We start from the raw sequence: 25,025 nt of genomic DNA on the forward strand, positions 1-25,025 counted from the left end.
GGAAAGGAGAGTTGGCTGGTGAGGGCTAAACACTTATCTTCCACAGTAAGATATTAATAGTTACAGTTTTTGCAACTTTTTTTTAAAGCATGTAACATGTCACAAATATGAAGGCAAATATCCTAAGAAATGGCTAAAAGAATCGAAAATAGTTACCTCTGGAGAGTAGTGCAAACACTGTTGGGTTTTGTTATAAACCTTATGGACTTACTTTTTAAACCATGTAATTATATAACTGATCAAATATAAAAGCTAGACTTTATTTACACTTAACTTTTCAAGTCTACAGGTCTCAAAATTGGGCATAAAGCAGGTTCTGAATAATGCCACTGAAAAGTTGTCATACTGATTCTATCTGTACCATTCAAAGCATTAACTTGTGAAAGTCCATTTTACCCAACCACCAGTTATTGATATAATTGTGAGTAGGATTTTCTCTCCCCACCCCACTCCACCACTGCAGATGGGAAAGTAGTTACTGCTGCTATTTAGCATTTTTAGAGTTTAATATTTATGATAATTTGGCCACCAAGAAACAACTGACCCACCACTGACACAATGCACTAATAGGGAGGACTATGTGGAGAAAAAAAATTATCTTGGTAATAAGCAACTTGTGAAGTTTGAAAGGAAAAATACATAATTATCTTATTAAATGGAGATGAGAGTTTACAAATAAAAGGACTGGTGCATGGTTAACTTCTCAATGCTATTAGGCAGAATTCGGCATGTGCAGGGTCCAGTCTGTATAAAGAAACCAGGTAAGCAACTTATCATTTGAAGGATTTTAGATTTGGGGTGGGTCAGAATGCTGTAGATGCCCTTGGAGGGCCGCAGAACTCAAGTTAAGACCTTTGGCACCACTCAATGGGACACAAATTGCCCCCAGGTATATTAAATTAGAAAACGTGTGTGAACAAAGATATAATGTAAATTGCAGAATATTCTATATATAGATTCAAAGTAGTTTGGTTTTGTTTTTGTTTTTAACAGAGACCATGCAAGAAAACTCTGTCCAATATTTGCTGAAAAACTGTGACCTAAATTTGTTTTGGTCCATACCATTTAACTTCGGTGATATTAAAATCAAAGCTGCTCTTAAATTGTTTTGATGGCTGATAATTAGATCTAACTTTAAAGATACACATTTTATGTATATAGGCAAGAAAGCTGTTCTATGTAAGGCTACCAAAGCTTCAGTGAACCACACCCCCATCACAGCAGGCCACATGTTCTCTCATAATAAATGCAGAGCACCTATCCTTAAAGCAGCGCTTCCCAACGTTTCAGGGGACCCCTGAAAGCCCATAAATCTTCTGGGGATCCAGAGAGCACTTATTTTCTCAATGGCAATTCCATGTGAAGTCAGATTTTCTTCATGTATTTCAAACAAAATGACATATTGCAAAACACTGAATGCAGAAGCATATAAGAGAATCCCCGTCTTAAGTCAAGACTTCGGAGATGTCCAAAAAGGAAAACAATGACATTCTTACTAAGTTTAGTGTAAGTTATTTTTCATACAAATGTCACATTAACGTAATAGGTAGATTACTGTCAAACATTTTTAAAATTGTAACATTTAATTTCTAAATCGCTAAATGATATAATCCATACATATTTATGGGTTCCCAATAATTTTTTAGATTAAAAAATTGGGTCCTGAACCCAAAGTTTCAGAATTACTGCTTTAGAGCTGCTTCTGACAGCTGCAATTTTACGTTAAGATGTGACCGCTTGGGCGCCTGGGTGGCTCAGTTGGTTAAGCGACTGCCTTCAGCTCAGGTCATGATCCTGGAGTCCTGGGATCAAGTCCCACATCGGGCTCCCTGCTCAGCGGGGGGTCTGCTTCTCCCTCTGACTCTCCCTGTCTCATGCTCTCTTTCTCTCAAATAAATAAATAAATCTTAAAAAAAAAAAGATGTGACCGCTTGTCTTCTACACTACACTGCAAGCTCCAAGAGACTGGAGGCTAGCTAATGGTAAGAACTTAAAACTGCTACCTAGCAATTTCCTGTAAGTCAAAATGACTTGGTGAAAATCTGAAATTTCACGTGGTGAATTATCACCATTATTCATTTTTGCTATCCTTGGGATGACAGTGCTGAAGATTTCCTATGATATGCTTTTCCAACACAAAAATTGATACAGAAACCCTTTAAAATAACTTTACTATAAATGTTACAATGCTTCTGAAACAGTGTTGAATATTAAGGTTTTATTTTTTTAAAGATTTATTTGACAGAGAGAGACACAGCAAGAGAGGGAACACAAGCAGGGGGAGTGGGAGAGGGAGAAGCAGGCTTCCAGCTGAGCTGGGAGCCTGATGCTGGGCTCGATCCCAGGACCCTGGGATCATGATCTGAGCCGAAGGCAGACGCCTAACGACTGAGCCACCCAGGCGCCCCATGTAAACATGTTTTAAAGTAAAGGTGAAACATCTACCAAGCCAGGTGATGGCAATGTTTACCTTTTTCAATATTTTTTATTTATTTGACAGAGAGAGCACAAGCAGGGAGAGTGGCAGGCAGAGGGAGAGAGAAGCAGGCCCCCAGCTGAGCAGGGAGGCTGAGGCGGGGCTCGATTCCAGGACCCCGGGATAATGACCTGAGCCAAAGGCAGACGCTTAACCGACTCAGCCACCCAGGTGCCCAAATGTTTACCTTTTTAAAGATTTTTTTTTTTTTAAGATTTACTATTAGAGAGAAAGCCCAAGTGTGGGGAGGGGCAGAGAGAGAGAATCCCAGCAGACTCCCCACTGAGTGCAAGCCTACTGTGGGGCTCAACATGGGGCTCAATCTCACGAGATCATGACCTGAGCCAAAACCAAGAGTCCAACGCTTAACCAACTGAGCCACCCAGGCGCCCCTTAAAGATCTCTTTTAAAGAAGTTGCTGCAAGGGGCGCCTGGGTGGCTCAGTCGTTAAGCATCTGCCTTCAGCTCAGGTCATGATCCCAGGGTCCTGGGATCGAGCCCCGCATCGGGCTCCCTGCTCAGCGGGAAGCCTGCTTCTCCCTCTCCCGCTCCCCCTGCTTGTGTTCCCTCTCTCGCTGTGTCTCTCTCTGTCAAATAAATAAATAAAATCTTAAAAAAAAAAAAAAAAAAAAGAAGTTGCTGCAAAAAATCATTACTTTGCAGGGTATACTTTTAATATAAGGAATATTTTAAAAATACAGCTTGGGCAGATATATCCATCCACACTGAATTATTTCACAGAAAAAGCAAAGGTATTTGGGGATATTCGTAGTTATACTGAATTCACTGCCTTTTCTTTATGTCCCTATGTTGAAGTTTCCCCCCATGACTCTGTTCTGAATCTATAGACTCATGTTTTCAAGACACTTCTAAGCTATTTACCTAGTATTTCTTGCTCTATACATGAATTACTGAAATTCTTTATGAAGCAGGAATCAAAGAATCAGGGTTGGCACTTTTTTTTTTTAAAGATTTTATTTATTTGAGAGAGCGAGAATGAGAGAGAGTACATGAGAGGGGGGAGGGTCAGAGGGAGAAGCAGGCTCCTCGCTGAGCAGGGAGCCCGATGCGGGACTCGATCCCGGGACTCCAGGATCATGACCCGAGCCGAAGGCAGTCGCCCAAAGCGTTGGCACCTTTTTAAAAGTAACCAATTCTATTCATGATTTCGCTTGGGAGACAAAAGTCAATAGTTGATTATGTATATTGCCCTTTGTTGTCATTAGTTAAGTGGTAAACTGACCAAATGTTTTAAAGGGATCCGAGATTGGAATAGTGCAACTGGTATATTTAAATGCTAAAATTAAGTAAACTATTTGCTTTAATAAAATATGATTAACTGTCATAATGCATTTAAAATTAATTCATATCCATCTTTAAACACAGCTACTGGGGCGCCTGGGGGGCTCAGTCGTTAAGCATTTGCCTTCGGCTCAGGTCATGATCCCGGGGTCCTGGGATCAAGCCCCGCATCGGGCTCCCTGCTCAGCAGGAAGCCTGCTTCTCCCTCTCCCCCTGCTTGTGTTCCCTCTCTGTCAAAAAATAATCTTAAAAACACACACACACACAACTACTGGGGCAGGGGGGGGGGGGGGGGGGTGCTCAGTAGGTTAAGCATCTGCCTTTGGCTCACGTCATGATCCCAGGACCCTGGGATAGAGCCCTGCATTGGGCTCTCTGCTCAGCAGCAGGAAGCCTGCTTCTCCCTCTCCCTCTGCCTGCCGTTCCCCCTGCTTGTACTCTCTCGCTCTGTCAAATAAAATCTTTAAAAAACTAGGTATTATTAAAAACTAAAAACATCTGATTTAAATTTACCAGTTTTCTGTTAACACATATACATAAACCTGTGTCAACAGCCAAGTGGCTAAACTGTCAACTCCATTTTCTTTTCTATTGTTGGTATTTTTCTTAACTTTTAAACATATTTACTCTGGCCTGAGAGCTGTTAAAACTCCAAAAACTTAGTTTACCTACACATAAGCTAAACTTAAGAATTGTGGTAAGTAGAATGGTCCCTCAAAGTTGTCTACATCCTAACCCCTGCAACCTGTAAATAGGTTATATGGCAAAAGGGAACTGAGGTCACAGATGGCCTTTAGGTTGCTAATCAGTGGACCTCAAAATAGGAAGGTTATCCTGGATTATCTGGATGGGCCCAATGTAATCACAACGGCCCTTAAAAGTGGAAGAGGGGATCAAAGGATCAGAGATCGCAACATGAGAAAGACTCAGCCCCATGTTGTTGGCTTTGAAGATGATGGAAGGGACCATGAGGCAAGGAAAGTGGGTGGCCCCTAGAAGCTGGAAAATGCAAGGGGAATGGATTTTCCCCTAAGACTTCCAGAAAAGGAATGCACTCTTCTGACACCTTGATCTCAACCTGCTGAGATCTACTCTTCTGACACCTTGATCTCAACCTGCTGAGATCTGCTTCAGACTTCTGATCTACAGAAATGTACAATAAATTTGTGTGGTTTTAAGGCACTAAGTTTTGAATAATTTGTCACAGAAGCAATAGAAAGTAAGACTTGAGAATTAGGATTTGAAATGAATATAAACTTAGCAAATCTATACAAGGGAACCACGTGTTTTTGTGTCTTCCTTCTCACTTTGAGGAGTTGGGTTGTTCAATAAAGGGTTTCAGACAGATTGGTGGAATAGAGAGGAAAGGGGATACAAAAGGGACATACATAGTAATCAGGCTTTTGTCTCTCTCTCTCCTGTTCTCAATTCTCATACAACTGGCATGCACATAGACCTTGGAGAAAACTATAAATGAGCTAGAATTCAGTTCTGACAATAGCAGTCTAACCTTGGGCAAGTTTTTAAATTTTTCTAAGTACAAGTTTCCTCAAGAGACCTCTAAGGTAAGTCTTCAACTTTCAGGCTGACCAAGGCTTATATAAAGCACCCCAGCACAAGGTCTGACATACACAGGGTTCACAGAGACTTTCTTATTGCCACAAGGATTACAAGAGGTGGACTTTTTAAGTACCGAGACACCCTGGTACATTTTACTTAATAGAGGTATGTATATACCATCTTAAGATGGTTCAAAATTTATTTAAAAAGCATCAAACTGTTGTTAAAGGGCAAGTTTTCCTTAAGACAGGAAAAATAAAGATGAACTTCATTTAACTCACGTTTATGTAAGGCTAGTAGTTATAGGTGAGACTTAGACCAAGAATGGCTTTGGATCTACTTCTCATTGAAAACTTTTCTTTTCCCCCCTTTCCTCACAAGTTACAATCTCAGTCATTATGCCTATACTTCTCCCACTCTCCACAATACTTCAATCAACAAGGGGTCAACAGACTTGGTTGTCTGTTGAATATACAGGAGATGGCCACCGCTACTAATAGGGGCCTCTACAGGAATGTATCATGTTCCAAAGAGATAGGAAGAAAGAACTTTCAAACAAGCATTGCAACAATATATACAAGAAACTACTAAGAAGTAATCAAAAACTAACTTAAAGGCTTTCTTTTATTAACTCACTCTTCTTCATTTGTATCTTGTTAAAAAAAAAAAAAAAAAATCCAGTGTCTGCTCAACCCCACAACCAGATAAATCAGAGAGCAGACTTACTAACATACATACTTGAAATAAAAAAGCTAACTTTTTGGTTTGAGGTGGTTTTTTGTGTTTGTTTATAGTAAAACCCTGAAAACAATTTCTTCATAATTGTGCAAAAGATGACTTTAGGTTTTATTTACAAACTGACTAGTTTTCTAACAAGTTCATTTCCAAAAGAAAAGTAGACCAAAATTAAACAAACTTTATTTAAATACAAGTCCTCTGTTTCAGAACTTTTATGATGATTAATTTTGGAGGATAAGGATGACAAAGGGCTGCAAATTAGACAAAATATTTGGTTTTGAATTTACACCCCTTTTCTCTCCAGTAAGAATAGCAAAGCTGATTCAATTTCAAAAGCTATTTTTAACTGTAATCTTTAGACTTTTTAAGAAAACAAGCTTTATCTTTTTAATTTTGTGAAGTCATTTATATTCTTCTTCATTAACATAGATGAGTAAAAATCCTGGTTTCCCCCCCCCCCCCCCCCCCTTTTTGGTCTCAAGTGTTAGTATCTTTTGGTAGCTACTGCTTTAAATGATAGCAATCAATACAGTAGGTAATTTAGGGTGTAAATAAATTTAAATTTGGATTAACAATAGCCTCCATGTGCTATTTCAAGCAAAACTAGCATACAGAACTGGAGAGTTATCCCATCTCCACCAACAAATCAGAGTTAATTATACATTTTACAAAGAGATTCACACCACGTTTCTCTTAAATAAAAGTTCTGTAATGATTAGTCAGTGTATCAAATTTTGATGGTATACAAGTTTTCAGAAACATACCTATATAATGGGTTATAGCTACACACTTTTTCATCGGTAGTTCTCAATTCTAACCTCTTTAGAACTACATGATTTAACTCAATAGCCTGTAATCCATGACACAGAAATTGTTTTTCCCCTCATCTATTGCCTGACATAGAGAGCTATTACCTGTATGTTCTTGGTGGAGAAAGAGTTTAGTATCTGATAATTAAAGCTTTAAAGAAGAAATGCTTTTACTACTGAATTTCAAACCACACACACAAAATAGGTGAGAAATTCTTTTATCATATTTAGAATCAAAATATCCCTTAAAATATTTACATTTTACAGTAAAAAGGATAGCAAAACACAAGATCATGTACAAGCTTAAGTATTCAAGTTTCCAAAGAGCCAAAAATGAAAAGGAAAAAAATGGCCTACCACAAAGTTGTAGTATATGGTAATAAATGCCTTCAATGAGTGCAGATTAAAGCAATAAAAGTACTCCCTTGGGCGTCTGATTCTTAGTCAAAAACTGCTCAACTAAATGATTAATATAATCTGATTATGAAGTTGCTTGGCTTTCTGTTGCTCCTCTACAGTTTCTTTAAAAACAGTGCAATTTAAAACAAACTTACAGAGCACACATTACTCTCAAATTAGTCATTATATAAAGGACATTCACTAGAGGCAGTAAATATATTCCATAGTTAACCATATTTACCAAGTAAGGAATAAAACTAAAATTTCTAAGCCTTTATTGCATATTAATAAAACAAATCTTTGAATATACAGCAATGTAAAACTTTTAAAAATATTAAATTCCTATAACTAGGGACAGTTGGTATGAAGAAGGGATGATGGGCACTGATACAGAGAGCACTCTGCACCAACAAACAGATTTTATTGTTCTGCAAATCACCAATATTAAAAATTTAAAAGATGGCACAATCCTAGCAGGCAATCAAAGTTTTTAAGATACAACATTTCAGTTATTTAAATGTAATCTTGAAGCAGCCTGCAAATTTTACCTTTTGCTTTTAGCTCTGTCAGTGTGGTCCCTATCTTTGTGGTACCTATCTCTGTCCTTTTCTCCTTCTCTATGTTTACTTTTCTCTCGTTCTTTGTCCTTTTCATGGTCTTCACTTTTAGGTTTATCTGGTTTCTTGTCTACATTCCTACTATCCCGGCTTGCTTTTCCATCTGCTCCTCGATCACCATGTGATAACCGTGCCCTCTCTTTATCTTTGTGCCCTTCCTCCCTGCTTTTTCTGTCTCTGTCCTTGTCTTGGGTTCTGTCTCTGCGTCTATGCCTTTCAGATTCTTGCTCCCATTCCTTTTCATGTCGCTCTCTTTTCAAATGGTGTGAATCACTATAAAATCTCTGTCGATCTCCTTTACCTCTATTAAATGGCCTATCCAGTTGCTGTTGATCTGGCCTACCCCAAGGGTCACTATGGCGCCTTTCTGGTCTTCGAATGTCTTTAACCTGGTAAAAATTTTGTGGGCCTATATACCTTGATGTTTGTGAAAGGGGACCCATCATACGTTGTGGCTGGCCTGTCAGATGAACAACAGGTGGCCAGGGAACCATGGGATTTTGAGCAAAGCCAAAGCCTGGAGGGGGAAGTAAAGGGGGTGGTAAATGTGGTGGAAATCCAAACATGCTTTGTGGGGGAAAATTAGGAGGCCCTGGAAATGGAAATCCAGGGGGGCTAGACTTGAGATGCTGAAGGTTGGGCTGCTGTGGCCTCATGGGTGAAAAGTTTGCACTTGTTCTGGGGCTGGTGCTTCTGGAAGTAAAGTTGATGCTTTTAGAAGGAAATTCTGATTGACATGTGTTTCCAACTTCAAAATGAGATGATGCTGCTGTCGATCCTCTTCGAAACGGGTGCACAGTTTCGATATTTTGCATTAAAATATCCTCCTGTAAGGGTTTTGCTTGTTCTGTTTGAGAAGTGTGTATGTTTTCTACCGATGGTGAGTTTTGTGCAACCCCTGAATTTTCACCCTGCTGAACACATGAGTTTTTCTCTACAGAAGACAACTTTTCCTCTACATTGATTTGTTCTGTTAAGTGCTCCTTGTGTGACAGACCAGGCAGGATGTGTTTCTCTCCATTCCGGCAATTATCTCCATCTTTGCTTTCTGAAGCAGTTATCTGCTGACTTCGTCCTGCTGCTTGTCTAGGATCCCGTTTCAGGTTGATAAACTGTGGCGACCTTGTTGTATTAGCAACAAGGTTTTCACTGCAACTGACATTACTGTCTATGTTTCCTTTTCCTACATTAGACCTGCATGGAGAACTAGTATTTGAAGTCCGATTATCTTGCAAATTATTCTCTTGATCTTGCAGCAGCTGTCTTTTTAATGTTCTCTCTTTATTCTCCACAGTTTCCTCCTGTTTTGACTGAATTGATAAATTTGTTAAGAATGCTTCTGTAGAAACATCTGGTGGCTTACCTCTCAGGCTAAGACTTGCCAAAGGTCCAGGAGAAATGGAAGAAGACCCCATTACTGATGTTTCTTCTACTACTACTGAATTAACTGTAGATTCTGAGAGATCATCTACTTTAACCTTTACCTCCTTGGCCTCACCATCAGGTGCTTCCACTTTATCTATTTTCTCTGCTTTGGGGTCGGCTTGCTCATTTATAAATGGAATTTCTTTGAGAGTGTTCTGTTCTATCACTGATTGAGCCTGTTCATATACCTGACCAGTCGAGCCCAAAAGGCTCTGAAGTATATCGTCCACGGGAAGAGGTTTATTTGCTAATTCCAGAGTAGAAGGCTGATTTTCCCAGCCAATCAATACCCCAGGAAGGAATCTTAAAGGTTTTGGTGGCTCCTGTTTGGTGACTTCCACTAAAGGTTCAATTACTGTTGGAAGGTCTTCCTGAAGAGTTTGCTGAGGCTTATTTCTCTGCTTATGTAATACAGTTGTAAAAGAATTAAAAAAGTCATTTTCTTCCTCTGGTGTTTCTTCTGCGGAAACGTCTATTTTACTTTTTTTATCAGGTGGCAAAGCCGTTGGTACACTTTCAGATGTCTCAGCTGTGTGACTAGCACTAGCACTATGTTGCCGTTTCAGTTTCTGACGGATAATTAAGCCCAACAACAGATTAGGTCTATGCAGTTCAAGCCCTGTATGAAATAAAAAACATCAATTAACAGTCATTTTCGGGACACCTGGGTGGCTCAGTCGGTTAAGCCTTCAGCTCATGACCCCAGGGTCCTGGGATCGAGCCCCATGTTGGGCTCCGTGCTCAGCTGGGAGCCTGCTTCTCCCTGTCCCTCTGCCTGCCATACCCCACCCCACTTGTGTGCATGCACGCTCTCTCTGTTAAATAAATTTAAAAAAAAAATAAAATAAAAACAGTCATTTTCAACCATTACAATAAAGGGTACATTTTTGCATCCAGCTTATTACAGCCTATTAAATGGGTGCCTGCCCCTGTCAAGTCAGCTCTAGAGGGCTGGATCCTGAGAAAGAAAGCAGAGTCCATTTTGTCACTCTGGTCTCACCTCCCACTTTATTTTATTCATACTCTATTATTAAAATGTATACCTACCAGGTCCATCAAAAGGCACAAGAGGGTGTGGAATTTTATCTGCAGCACCCAAAGGAATAAGGTACATATCTTTAACCTGCTTCATGTTGTTAGCAGCTACTCCGTAGCGCTTTCTGCTACTGAAGTATGCAAACAGCAAAGTATAAGAAATTTGATCTTCTTCAGTTACGGGTGTGAAGCGAACCACACAAATTTCCTATTCAAGAAAATAATAAATGATTGTTTAAAATAATAACCTAAAGATCAGCTTGGTTTTAAATATCATTTCTCAATTATAGTAATAATCTAGTAAATTTTATGATGATTACCAAATAACATGATTTACCAACTTAAATGCAGACAAAAATAGTAAAGGGAAGCAACTCTTAGGAAAAGATCTTCGCTGATCCACGGACAGATTTGTTTTATCTGAAGGTGTCCCATAAGACACTGAGTCCAAGGTAATTAATTTGCTCAAGGTGACACAACTTTCAGTGACAGAGAACATATTTAAACCCAAGTCTTTTGGTGTCTACATTATCTCATTTATATGTTTATATGTTTTTATATTTATATGTTACAACCTTCACAAAGGGCTGCCTGTGTTTTCAGCATACTGAAAATTATTATCACCTACCACCACCATCCTGCCATGTACACATACAGAAAAACACTCAAATCCACTGAAAATCCCATTTACAGGGACTGGATTTAGAAATAAAAGAGGCTATGTGAAAGACCTCAAATACACAAAGGCCATAAATTTTGTAGAATCCTTTGGCTTACTTGGGAACTTATTTGTGTGCCTCTGGGTTCTAGGTTTTGTTTCCAATAGAAAAGAGAGTTCCAACATAGTATTAATTTGGTAATATAAAAAAAATGGATGCCTTTTCATAAAGGTAGTCAAAAGGGAGAGAGCCAGAACTGCTATAAAGCCTAAATTGATGCAAGTTCCTAAAGAAAACGTACAGATGAGCTAAACTATGGCACAAAAGGTCATCTAAACTGTCCTCTTTCAGGGGTAACAACTATTATAGTGTTTCAGTCAGTTCAGAAAGGAGGCATACTATAAAGTGTTAGGCAGAAATATATGGGGTAGATCAAGAGTGATTCCCAAAATGTCCAAGGGTAATACCAATGCTTTCCGATGACTTTTACTATCATGAGAAAGTGATAGCAAATACATATTGTAACATTTTTTATAGTGCTTCAAAGTTTACTTGTATTCTAACACTATCAATTTAAATTCTAAAATCAATTATTGAAAAATATATATTCTTTTTATCTTGAGATCACCCATTCTGGATTATTTCTAATCTTACTAGACGTGTCTAATCTTAAGATAAAAAATTAATGTTCTCTTATTTAAGATTTATTTTTTGAATGTCTGTAATATGCTAGGTACTATCATCCTTGGAGGGAAAAACAATTTCTTCTAATGTAAATTTTCCTGTGTAGTACTGTTCTACACATTAAAGAAATGATGGAAAATAGAGAGAGAGAAAAGAAAAAAATAATATTGTGATAGAGGCTACTAATGATCACCAACTATCTATTCTCTTCCTTTCCTCCTATTACAAAAAGCCTTTTAGCTGGGCACATCACCATCCAATAGAGACAACATTTCCAGAAAGTACATTTCCCAGCCTTCTTAGCAGCTTACATAAGACTACGTTACTAAAAAATTCTTGCCAATGGAAGTTAGAGGAAGTGAAAGGATAACAGCAATTTCCAGGTCTTGCTTTTAAAACAACTAGACAGGCATTCTTCCATTTTTCCCACATGAGTTGATAAGTCAGCTTTGACCACGTTTGACTGATAAGGGTAACACTCTTGGAAACAGGCAAATAATAAGACAGAAGGAAACTGGTCCCTGAATGATCTTGTAGAATCAGAGCCCCAGAACTACTCTGAACCACTGACATATTAAAAAAATAAATTTCTATATTCTTTGAGCCACTATACTTTTAGGGTCTCTTTGTTGCAGCAGCTTAGGCTATGCCCTAAGTCAACAAATGTCTATAATCAAAGCAAGGCAAAATTCCAGGAGGAATCTCAATACTTAATTCTAAAGCATTTCTTCCAAAACACTGACACAGAAATCACTAAGAAAGCATACCAGAAGGAAAGAAAAACCCACCAAAAGAATGCTGGGCTGTTTTGAGCCTTAGCAAATGGCTTTAGTTCAGTTTTGTCAGGAATACTATGTAGATATAGAATTTGTATTGGCTCCTACCCCCAGGATACCCTGCATATAGAACTCTAAGTGATTTACTTTTCAAATATTCTCTCATGTTGGTATAACTAAAGAAATTTCCCTTACCTTGGTTCCTGATGCTTTAATTTTTTCAACATAATCCCAAACTGTCTGAGGCGATATCCTGCCACCTACTTGAATACTATCTGGTAGATCCTACAGTAAAAAAGGAAGGTGAGCATCATATACAAAATATAGTATAATAGTCATAATTCATTTAAATTTAGCTCTAAGACTAATTTGAAATGGTAATAAAAAACAAGGAAATAAAAAGATTTGCATCACAGAACATAAGAAAGTACAGGGGCAGCAATCAGGCTTTACCTCAAATGTCAACTCCAAATAACTAAGGTGGGTACCCAAGATACAACTGAGATCAAATCTGAGGTCATGTCAGTTCTCAGCAGGAATGACAGGCACAGTAAAGGGGTAGTGGCAAGCATACGACACATTGAAAATCCAGAAAGAACACAACAGATTTCAGAATATTAGAGATTGTTTTTCTTCTCTGACCTCCCCCTACCCCGCCCCCTCTTCTTGGTGGTAGTGGGCAAGGATATCATTTAATCATTAACAGCTGCATCTCAAAAGTTAAGTTTAATTATAGCGCATATTTTTACACAGTAGAGAATAACACTGTAATAATGCAAATTCATTTTTTAAATGGTAGAATCTTTCTGAAAATAGATGACTATACATAAAATCAGTTAAGTGTGTAACTGAAAATATTTAAAACTAATCAGTATGTTTCTATTTTTCTAAGAAGCTGAGAAAACTCATAAAAAGCATAATTAATTGATATTAAGTTTATTTAAATTATTAATTACTTTAAATATTTATTTGGGATTTTAGTCCTAAACTAAAAATAAGCAGAAAGCAGAGGTAGAATTCGGGAAAGCAACCACAAAGAAACTGGCTTAGAAAGGAGAGTAATTTGTTTAAAATCAAATTCCATTGTTTAGGACTTCTTTCCCATTTAAAAGAGTTCTCCTCACCACAGACTGGTCAAAGACTACATCTCTAAACAGATTTGTTCAAAAAGAAGATCATCATGGGTCCATTTAATTTTCCTCTTATAAAATCAATGTTTCTAAAATACTACTTGCCAAGCAAACTATATGTAAAAGTAATAATTAGGTTGTTTATTAAAACATAATGCTAAACAAATAAACTGATCAATATTAGTTAAGCCACATTACATGTAAACTAATTTCAGCCTAGGGGCGCCTGGGTGGCTCAAGTTGCTTATTCCCCTCAGGCTTTGCACTCAGCAGGGAGCCTGCTTCTCCCTCTCCCTCTGCCTGCCACTCTCCTGGCTTCTGCTCTCTCTCTAATAAATAATTATTTATTTATTAAATAAATGTTAAAAAAATAAAAATTTTTAGAATGTGCTCTAATAATTTATTTATTAAATATTTTTAAAAAATAAAAATTAAAAAATAAATGGGACGCCTGGGTTGGCTCAGTCGTTAAGCGTCTGCCTTCGGCTCAGGTCATGATCCCAGGGTCCTGGGATCGAGCCCCATGTTAGGCTGGCTCCCTGCTCCACGGGAGGCCTGCTTCTCCCTCTCCCACTCGCCCTGCTTGTGTTCCCTCTTTGGCTGTGTTTCTCTGTCAAATAAATAAATAAAATATTAAAAAAAAATTAAAAAATAAACTCATTTCAGCCGAATACAAAGAAAAGTAATATAATAGAAAATATAATCTCAACAAAAATACAGTACATGTGTACTGATTTATTTTCCTTCTGCATAAACACAGAAAAATACAACTTTCTTCAAAATAGTTCAAAAATGTCATATTTTCTCATTTATCATAATAGTATAGCTGCTTATTTTCCCAAAATATTTCCATAAATATTCTAAATTAATATTCCATAAATATTCCTTCTTATTCCTGCAGGTATAAAACCAAGGGTACCTGCAGCAACTACAGTCACTGGTCTCATGAGACTGTCAACTTGCTGTAATGTTTCAACTATAACCTGCATCTCATTCACAGAAAGAGGCAGGAAGAACTGTATTCATGCAGTTGGGAAACATAAGCAACAGGAGAATGAGAAGAACTGTTAACAAGGAAAAATCTTCCTGACAGGCTAATACTGAAGACCATACTAAGTAGGTCAATCTTTTATCAAGTCTATATTTAAAGGAAAACTTAAGCTATCCATGCAGACTCTCGTTAATTTTTAATTCTCTGACACAGGAAAGCACATCTTAAAGTATAGGACATGTGGGTTTAAAACTTTCAGAACACAGTTATCTACAGTTCAAAAACTCCATTAGTGAACTCAATAGTTCCATTAATTGAATGGTTTAAGGATCACTGTCAATAGTTTTCTTATGAATGAAAATAAATTTACCATTTAATATTTTTATTATTTATAATATTGTTTTCTCTCCTACTGCTTTTATAAACACATATGTTAATACGAGCAGAAAGGGGCAGAAAAGTTCACAGTACCTCTGTTAAATACTCGGGGGAACCAGACACTGGGTAGGCTTTGGTAACAAATTTTGCCACAGAAGGCATGTTGATAAAACCTTTCCAGATGAAGTTCAATCGAGCCAGGAAGGTAGACTCAACTTCAACAGTTCCAGGCATCTCTGGACTAAAATATGACATTAAAAATTTTCAGCCTTAAAGATCTGCTCATGAATAAATCCATTTTCTACTAAGTCATCAATTATTTCTATTTTAGCATGTCAATAAAGCCAAAATATGTAAAGACTATTGATTAAAGAGTTTAGATTTTCACTTTATAAAAAATTACATTCATATTTACATGGTCGTGTTTTCAAAATCGTCCTTCCAGGGTGGCTTAGATGAAGGTACACAGAAGTACAAGCAATTTTTCTTAAATGACCTATCTCTTGCCTCTTGGGACCAACATAATTAAACGGAATTTTAAAGTCAAGTCCCCACATACAGACTCAAATCTCTAAATTAATTTTGAGTCTTACTCTTTTCTCTCAATTAGTTTAATGTTTTAGAGGGTACAGTTACTTTCTCAAAAGAAAGGTTCCTAAGAAATATGTTACCTTTTTGTTTTTGAAGACCTCCAAGTATAATCTGGCAAAGATCTATAATGATTACTACAGAAATTGTAGCTAAGAGAATATTACCGTGGAGCAGGAGAGAATGTTGACTTCGGAGACTCTTGTTTCTCCTCTTCAAAGAATTCAGAAGCCAGAATATTTGAGGTTGAAGACAATGCATCTGCTATACTTTCTGCTTCATTATCTGAATGTTTACGAGATACTCCAACAACAACTTTAACTTTTTTTGGAGAAAGATCATCTACAGGTGGTGCCATTCGACCTAACACCAGACGACATGAAAATAAATCATTTTTGTAAACTGAAATTTCTATAACTTCATCCATTTTGCTTCTAAAGTTACTGTTTTTCTGACTGAATTGTTGCATAACCTTAGATTTCCTGGGGTAATTTTTAACTATCATCTCTCATACTGTGTTGTATTACACCTCTCTAATTGATGGGAAAAATTAGGGGAAGAGGATGCTAAGCAACTTAGGTAAGCTGAGATGGAAACATTATAACTAGAACCTAAAGTCAGTTTCTTGATACCCTAGCAATTTTTTTTAACTAAACTACACCAAATTCCAAGTCTTGAGAAGAACAGAGTAAAACAACTCTGTATCCTACTTTGTTTTACATATATAGCAGCAGCTCGTGACATAAATGCAGTGCAGTGCTTAGTTACTAAACATGAAAAATATTAGTAAAGTTTAAAAAATGACATTGGTTTTAGGCTATCGCATCAAGAAGGGAAAAAAAATCAAACTTTCTGAAAATAGGTTAGGTCTAGTAGTGTTTAACAAATGTTTTTGTGTGATACCATTAAATTTACTAAACTATTACCACGGAAATGATTAAAATTAATAGAAATAACTAAGAGTATTTTTTATTAAGACAGAGCTAAATGGGTGTACTTAAGAATACTATTACATCATGGATGGCTTTCTTTAAGAATAACAAAGTCTAAAAACATTCTGCCCTTTAAGTCTTTATCACTGTACAGATGTAAAATATGTAAACAGAATTTTGAGTAGATAGGATTATTTTTATTATAGGAAAATTACTTAATTTGTAATACATTTCATCTAGCCTCTAATCCAATGATGGACGGCAGCAAATAGATTAACCTAACAATTTTTCATGTTACTGAACAAGGTATGTATCATTTCTTAGCATACCACAGTAAAAAAAATAAAAATTGAGTCACATCTCCAGAGTTTACAAAATTCTTGATCCTCTATTTTTAACAATAAACTGAATATAATTTAAATTCTTCCTTAATACATCCCCATTTTTTATGCCCTAAATCTAGTCAACCTCCAACATCTATCAATATTACCTAATGTGAGTATTTCAAAGCCTCCACTTATTTCTATCTCCAATGACCACTCTAATCACTCTAATCAAAACTATCTTCATCTCCTACTTGGACTAGTACAAAGGCTGCCTGTGCAGTTTCCCTCCTTCCTCTCCTGGCTTCTCCCACTCTAATCTCTTCTCAAAGTCAGAGACAGATCTTCATAAAATTCCCATCTGATCATGTCATTCCCTTGGTAAGAAACCCTTTAGTCACCGTCCACCGCTCTTAGATAAAAGACCAAAATCTTCAATGCAGCTACAAAAGATTTTCAGCATTTCTGATCATGATCTATAAAGTAATATTTTATCTCATGATCCATTACTTACATACACACACCCACATCTCTGTGGGTGTGTGTGTGCATGCGTGTGTGTATATATATGTATGTGTATGTGTATATATGTATTTTTGTTATAAAAGTAACTGAAACTAAAGTCTCACAAAATGGTACTCATCTTTGTAAGTGCAGTTCACTGTGGTATTTCTATTTTGTTTTTCTTTGTTTTTGAAATGCTAACTACTTACTAAACTGATTTCACTACTAATAAGAAGTCACAATCTGAAATTTGAAAGGCAAAAAGATATTACAAGATGTGATCTCTAAATATCTGTCTCTTCAAACAAATGATGTGCCTCTCTCCTCTTCTCGAATTCACTTCAAGCTCATGCCATTCCCAGTATTCAGAATGGTCTTCCCCTCTCTCTCTTTGCAGGCTTACTTTTCAACTTTCATGACTCAGCTTAAATGTCAATTCTTCAGCCAAGTCTCCCCAATGCCCCAGTCTAGGCTGGGTCTTTCTGCTAGCTAAATACATTTATAACTGTACTTCTGTAATCCAAATCATCACCTGCCTGTCTTTCCCACTAGGTTACAGTTTCTCTTAAAGCCTGGATAAGATCTGACTTTTTCACCACTATATTCCCTGCACCAGAAAGTGCTCAGCAAGAACTCAATAAATATTTATTGAATGAATGACCAAACTGAAGAATGCCAGAGAAAAGGTATTTTGGGATTTGTTTCATTTGTTATATATGATAATAAAATATGAATGCTATTTTACTCCTTCACTTAATAAATGACAGTACCGTCACAACTGCCCAACATTTCTGATGCCTACTCTAATGCTTAAATTCTAGCCTTTTGCCCCAGGGTTGTTAAGTTCAGATCTTAGATAGTATAATTAATTCTAGATCACAAACCATACCACAGTATAAAACTATTAACTCAACTCTGAAGACTACCACTCAAAAAATGTGCTACTCCTCAAAGGGAGTGAGCAGGTACCTCACCCCCAATTCAGAGAAAACAAAAACCTATTTAAAGTACAAATACAAGTATCTCTCTTTCAAAATGAAAGCAACATTTCAGAAAGAAAAATTTCCAATTACCTATGCAAATTTTACAGTTAAGATCAAAAAGATGTTGTCTGTGTTGACTAGTGGTATCTTTGGACATAGAATCAATCTCTTCTTTTAGTTTTTCAGTTCCTTCTGTCTTTTCCAATGACTTGTTAGCTGTAGGTTCCTAAAAAAAAAAAAAAAAGAGTAAAAAGTTTTAGCAAAGTTTGGCCCTAATTATTAAAATCAACTTATATTTCATATTGATTTTTTCTAAAATGAAAACTATTCCATTCATAGGTTTTCACTATTTTTTTTTTTAATTTTAAAGATTTTATTTATTTAGAGTGAGTGAGCAAGCGGTGGGGGGGGAGGCAGAAGGAGAGGAGAGAATCTCAAGCAGACTCTATACTGAGCACAGAGCCTGACGCAGGGCTCAATTTCACAACCCTGAGATCACCACCTGAGTGAATCCAAGAGTCAGCCACTCAACCAAATGCACCACCCATGTGCCCCCCCTTCACTATTTCTTTAAAAAATAAATGCTAGATACTAATTATTACTTAAAGTAGAGCAAAAACTCAGACATCATTCTTTAAGGCCTCTAACAAGATTTCATATTATTTCCTCACCGATATTTGAAAATAAGAAAAGCTGTACCAAGCTCTCACACCACAGTCTACCTAAGAAGCACTTACAGATTTATAGGCCTATTAAAGAATTCACCAAGTCACAGAGACCCCAGGAATCTACATTTTTTTTTTTTTTAAGATTTTATTTATTCATAAGAGACAGAGACAGAGAGAGAGAGAGAGGCAGAGGGAGAGGGAGAAGCAGGCTCCCCGATGAGCGGGGAGCCCAATGCGGGACTCAATCCCAGGACCCTGGGATCATGACCTGAGCCGAAGGCAGATGCTTAACCATCTGAGCCACCCAGGCGCCCAGGAATCTACATTTTAACAAGTGTTTTAACAGTGCTTGTGATGCAGATGGTCTGCACACTACAACCAGAGAAACAATATTGTAAACACTCAAACCATGAAACCAATAAAATGAACTACTTTAAAATATATACATTTTTAAAAATTCTTCTTTTACCTTTAAGAACATTTTAGACAAATCTTTTCTGAACCTTCATGTTTTGAGCACTACAAAACATGACATTTTTATTATTTTTACCTGTATCTCCATGGCTGCTTCCTGTTCTTTCATTGGGGCATCACTCTCAATTTCAATTTCACCTTTATGAGTTATTTTTGTGATTGGTCGTCTTTCCACTTCTCTCTGCTCTTTCTCAATCATTTCTATGGTCTAAAGGAAATATTTTAAAGAAACACTTCATAATTAAATTACACATATTTCCAAATGCACAGCTTTAAATAAGAGCTTATCTAAAAATGAAAGCAACATCACAGATAATTCTTAATCTTTAGGTGGTCTCTCAAACAACAAACATATATTGAGTACTTACAAATGCCAGAGACTATTTTAAGTGCTGGGGTTATAAGCCTTGAGAAGTTCACATGTAACTTAACCAGAGGCAACTAAAGTGCAATGTAATTTGCAAAGGGTTGAAACATGGTATTTATCTGCTTTCTGATTTAGTTTTTTACCGGCTGCCACCAGGAAAATGAGAAATATCTTTCTCAGATTCCTAACTTGATGTTCTTAACATCCCCCCAAATAATGGAAGTTTATTCAAACACCAAAAATTATCAGGTAGTCCCCTGTCAGCTGTCTCCTGACTAAGCATACTTTGTGACAGTGATAATTTAGTTGAACAAACTTGGCAACAAAATATTAAGCAAGTGTAGCAAGAACTACTGAAAAGTAGTCAAGAGTGGAATGGGTTAAGAAAGGTAAAGATGGGTCTGGTCATTAATCTTGCCTTTGTTAGGTGCAAATCACCCTTTAAAGAAAGAAATCAGATACATGCCCTAAAGAACAAGCTGGTCTCCAAAGCAGATGGTACTTGCAGCCACAGTTTCAAAACAGAAGAGAGCCGTGTACATATTTGGGATATGGAGGGAAAGAAGATGAGGTGATACTATTTTCAACATAAAAGGAAAAATTACACAGGTTGAAAGTGGAAGAATTATATGAATAAGTATAATATATCAAATCAAGGCCTCATGCTTCAAACTAGTTTGGGAAAAAGACCTACATGGAGGCTTAATGCCTGAGATGCAAGTATTTAGATCAGGTAAATCACGTACAGTTCATAACTATAAGTAACCAGTATTTTCTAGCATAAAAAGCTAATATTCTGAGGCCACTGTAATCAAAATAGTAGATAACGTGGTCATCCCACTGTCACAATAACCCCAAGTCATATTCACTTAATCTTTAAAGGTATTTAAAAGTTCACAACCCCCAAATGAAAACTCTTGGCATTGGTTACTTTCAGAATTTTTTAGTTTTAAAAATGGACTATGATGCACATACTATTTATGTTATATAACACTTCAATGAGCTGGGGCTGAGGTACTTAAGCCCACACCAAATATGAACATTCATACGTGACAATTTGGATCAGGTTTTATCAATAAATGTGTAAGGGAAAGAAAACCTTGTTTTTCTGAGCTTTTGGCTTTTGAAACTTATGACTAGAAAGGAATTATACACCTATAAAATTTTCAATCTGACTTAATCTAGTGCTACAAATTACCAATATTCATAATACCTTCAAATTGTGTTCTTGAAAAGTACAGATGTGATTAAGATGTGCTTATTTTCCCATCTTTCTGATTTACAAAATATAACAAAATACAAGTTAATTATGTACTCTCATAACTGGAAAAAATGAGAAAAGAGCAGCAGAGACAAAGAAAAACAAAAACTGAATTTTAAGAACTCAGTTAATGGGGGATAAGAAGTACAGAACAGGAAGTTTGTATTACTGTGCATTCTGTGTTAAATTACTTCCGTGTATATATAATTTTCCCCTATGGCTGAAAAATATAGGTTCTGATATAGTCAAACACCATATTCATAGGTAATCTTACATGTCTGTTTTCTCTCCGTCTCCATGCAGCTAACTCTTTAGAAGCCAGTTCTTCTGGACTCATTCTTATAAGATGATCAGGGGTTACTTCTCCTTTCAGTACTTTTTTAAATAATATCTGCAAATATTTAAAAATGGGAATGAAGGAGGAGAAAAACATTTTTAAAATGAAATGCTGTATAAAAACTTGTAATAAATAAAGATGTAATAAAAAAATCAGTTCTGAAACCTGATTTACAAATGTTTAATGATTTATATATTATCTACTACAGAGAAATTTATTGACGGCCTTGTATTCTAGGAATTTATCATCTAAGGCAGCAAAATATATCTTTCATATGAAAATCAACACACAGTGGAGAAGCATGTAGAACCATTATGTCTATCCAAAAATTGTACTGAGACTCTGTTCCCTATTCACCCCCCCCACACCAAAAAAGACTCTCAGAGTATTCCCAAGGACACACACTCTGTCTTATTAGCCAACCTGTAGTATAGCAAGGTACTGCATAAAAGAACTTTACTGAATGTGAGGTCTTTCATATTTTTAAGATTTCATATGTTTAAGTTCTAACAGGCTTAGAGGGGACTCCAGAGCAAAGAACCCATTGCAAGAAAGAAACCTAAAGGAAATAAATATTTACTAACTGAAGAAAAGCTTCCAGACTATATAATTCAAAATGTATCTGATCCCCTAGACCATGATGACGGATTGTACATGTAGATTTTTCTTAAGTAGCTGTTAGTATACCTCAAGGAAATACCTCATTTCACATACTATCTATTGCAAATATCATTATACAAACTGACGAACTGTTATCACTTATGTGAAAATCTTATAAAACTTAAGCAAATATACAAGGAGTTTTACACAGTTTTTAGATATCCTCTAAGTCCCAAACAAGAAATGCCAGGAAATGATTAACAGTTCAAGTAATGTTTGCTTCACTGCTAAAAGATATTTATGTATGTATGTATGTATTTTTAAAAGATTTTATTTATTTATTTGACAGAGAGAGAGCGAGAGAGGGAACACAGCAGGGGAAGTGGGAGAGGGAGAAGCAAGTTTCCCACTGAGCAGGAAGCCCGATGAGGGGCTCAATCCCAGGACCCTGGGATCGTGACCTGAGCCGAAGGCAGATGCTGAATGACTGAGCTACCCAGGCGCCCCGCTAAAAGATATTTAGAATTAAAATCATATTTAAATTAACAGAATGTTTTAAAATAGTATTCTTTTTTACCTAAATGTAATTTATTTTCTTAAGGACTGTTACTCTATTTTTAGATTTAAATCAGAAGTACCAATATGCAATATTGTGTTTGTTATGAATTTTGGCTTAATAGTAATTTTAAAGAATATATAATGAATGAATTTTTAATAAGTTGGATTAAATAAGGGACATAAAGCAAAGAAAATTCACATAAATCAGGTTAAGGCAGACTTAGTATTTTATATTTTAATACACTCATTATATAACACTAGTTACCACTACGCAGAATTCATAACTCAGTTCAGTAGCAAATGACTATTAAAATGACAGTCTCACTTGAAGAAATAAATTATAGATCTACTGTATTATAATCTTAAATTCCAATGTATTCAGAAAAGCTGGAAGCATAGATATCTATAGACATGAACAAAACATACTTACATTGTTTTTAGGATCTTTCAGATTGAACATCAGACTTCTGTATTTGTTCTTATATTTAGCATCTGTGTCCCGAAAAAAAGAGAAAAGCTCTTTTTCAATTTTTGTGGCAACTTTTGCTGCTTTTTCCTCTGGTACCTTCAAATTTGAGTCTGTAAGTCTTAAAATTAGAATAATTCAATTATTCTTCAAATACGTGCAGCATATATTATTTAATCTTCTATAATAATAATGTGTGTTACCTTTTCATAAGAATGTCTTTAAGAGAATGTCTGACACTTTGTCTGATCTGATCTGCAGAAGGCTTGGAAGTAGACGTAGCAGGAGGATGCATATTAGGCATTCCCTTTTCAATTTTCTTCTTTTTTAGCTCTTGCTTCTCATGAGCCCCTAATTTAAACAATTATCAAAACTCATTGTTTTTAAAAAGGTATCTTCCTTTTTAATGCATAATGTAAGTTTATAAACAAAATTGACTGATTAAAAATCACTATTTAGAAATAAGATCAGAACCCATATTCCATACTGAAATATTTCTGACATTAAAATTCTAATCTATATATGGTGACAGACGTTAACTAGACTTATTGTGATCATTTTGCAATATATAAACATCCAATCGTCATACACCTCAAACTAACATAATGTTATATGCCAATTATATCTCAATTAAAAAAAAGAAATTCTAACTTAAATGAATTTTAATGACAAATTAAGTGACTAAAAAGTGGCTTAAAGCTATGAAACGCATATGCCCTTTTCCTATTTTATTTTTTTCCCATTTTTTAAGCTTATTTAAGTAATCTCTATACCCCACATATGGGGCTCTGACTCACAACCCCAAGATCAAGAGTCACATGTTTTTCTGACTAGGCCAGCCAGGCCACCCCCCCCACGCCGCCCCCTTCCCTGCCCCAACAATTCTGAAATCTATCATTTTTATCATTCATGTCATTTTCCCACATAACCAACTTTGATTTGACAGTCCAACATTACCACACTCTTGCATACTAAACACCTTTATCCTCTCTCCTTTAAACATCTGCATTTGCAAAACTACAACCCCGATAAAAGCCAAATAGCCTACAAACAGCTGAAGGCAACTGGAGAAAAATAAACACTGATGCTAACAGATCTCGCTTTAAATTTATAACCACAAATCTGAAGTAGATAACAATCTGCTGTCCTAATCCTATTAAGTTTTCCTAGTAAATCTGCTCTCCACCTCCCAAAACATCTATTTTAGACTTTTTTCTCCTTTCTTCTCAAACCAACAATACCTCCTTCCCCAACTTCAACCTCATTTGATTTTTTCACTTCATATTTTACTAAGAAAAACAGGAAAATGACAGCTATCACATCTTCCCATCACCAAATCTAACCTACCTGCATCTACCCTCCCTCCCACCATATACAATCATCTTCCCTACTATTAAAATGGATAAGCTGTCCTTTTCTATGACCAACCCTTCTATGTAAATCCCATCCCCTCTTGTTTCTTCATTGATTTTGAGCCCCTAAAAGACATCATCAAATTCTCTCTCTCTACTGGATCATTCCCATAGTCTTACAAACATGCTATATATATCTCCCTTAAAAAATTCTTGACCTCCCATATCCCTCTAGCTACCACACCATTTCTGTTCCCTTTAACAGCAAAATTCTTTAAAACACTAAGCAGGATCTCTGATTCCTGGCTTTCCATTCTTCCATAAACCACTACAACTGGCTTTTATCCCCAGTGCTCCACCAAAACCATTCTAGTCAAGGTCACCAATGATTTCCATTTCACTAAATCACATAGGATCTGTGCTCATCTTATTAGATGTCCAGACAACACTGAATTGATCATTCCCTCCTTCTTGAAACTTCATCATGGTCCCTTAGTTCTCTTACCTCACAGACCATCTTTTAGTCTCCTTTGCTGGAACCTCTTGTCTTCTCAACTTCTAATGCTGATATGCCCCCCAAGTGCTGTGCTTCTGCCTCTTCATTATCAAACTTTTTTTGTAGCTGTTTATATC

The 25,025-nt window shown here is 36.4% G+C and overlaps 1 protein-coding gene across 3 annotated transcripts in view; it reads right to left on the bottom strand.

Annotated features, from left to right (window-relative positions):
* Window positions 1-6,180: 6,180 nt before the first annotated feature.
* PHF3 (PHD finger protein 3) overlaps window positions 6,181-25,025 on the bottom strand; it is an 85,647-nt gene continuing 66,802 nt past the window's right edge. For 2 of the 3 annotated variants that reach the window (XM_021692125.2, XM_021692126.1), the window contains 10 exons: window positions 23,244-23,391; window positions 23,005-23,161; window positions 21,354-21,470; window positions 19,528-19,659; window positions 18,400-18,535; window positions 15,735-15,930; window positions 15,073-15,220; window positions 12,676-12,765; window positions 10,374-10,569; window positions 6,564-9,945 (listed from right to left, as the gene is read on the bottom strand). In XM_021692125.2, coding sequence (XP_021547800.1) covers window positions 7,829-9,945; window positions 10,374-10,569; window positions 12,676-12,765; window positions 15,073-15,220; window positions 15,735-15,930; window positions 18,400-18,535; window positions 19,528-19,659; window positions 21,354-21,470; window positions 23,005-23,161; window positions 23,244-23,391 — 3,437 coding nt within the window. In that variant the 3' untranslated portion in view covers window positions 6,564-7,828. Of the gene's footprint in view, window positions 9,946-10,373; window positions 10,570-12,675; window positions 12,766-15,072; window positions 15,221-15,734; window positions 15,931-18,399; window positions 18,536-19,527; window positions 19,660-21,353; window positions 21,471-23,004; window positions 23,162-23,243; window positions 23,392-25,025 lie in introns of all 3 variants that reach the window. The other variant, XM_044917651.1, reaches the window with a different exon arrangement.

Source organism: Neomonachus schauinslandi, chromosome 8 (genome assembly GCF_002201575.2).
Source record: "Neomonachus schauinslandi chromosome 8, ASM220157v2, whole genome shotgun sequence".
Taxonomy (NCBI): Eukaryota; Metazoa; Chordata; class Mammalia; order Carnivora; family Phocidae; genus Neomonachus; species Neomonachus schauinslandi.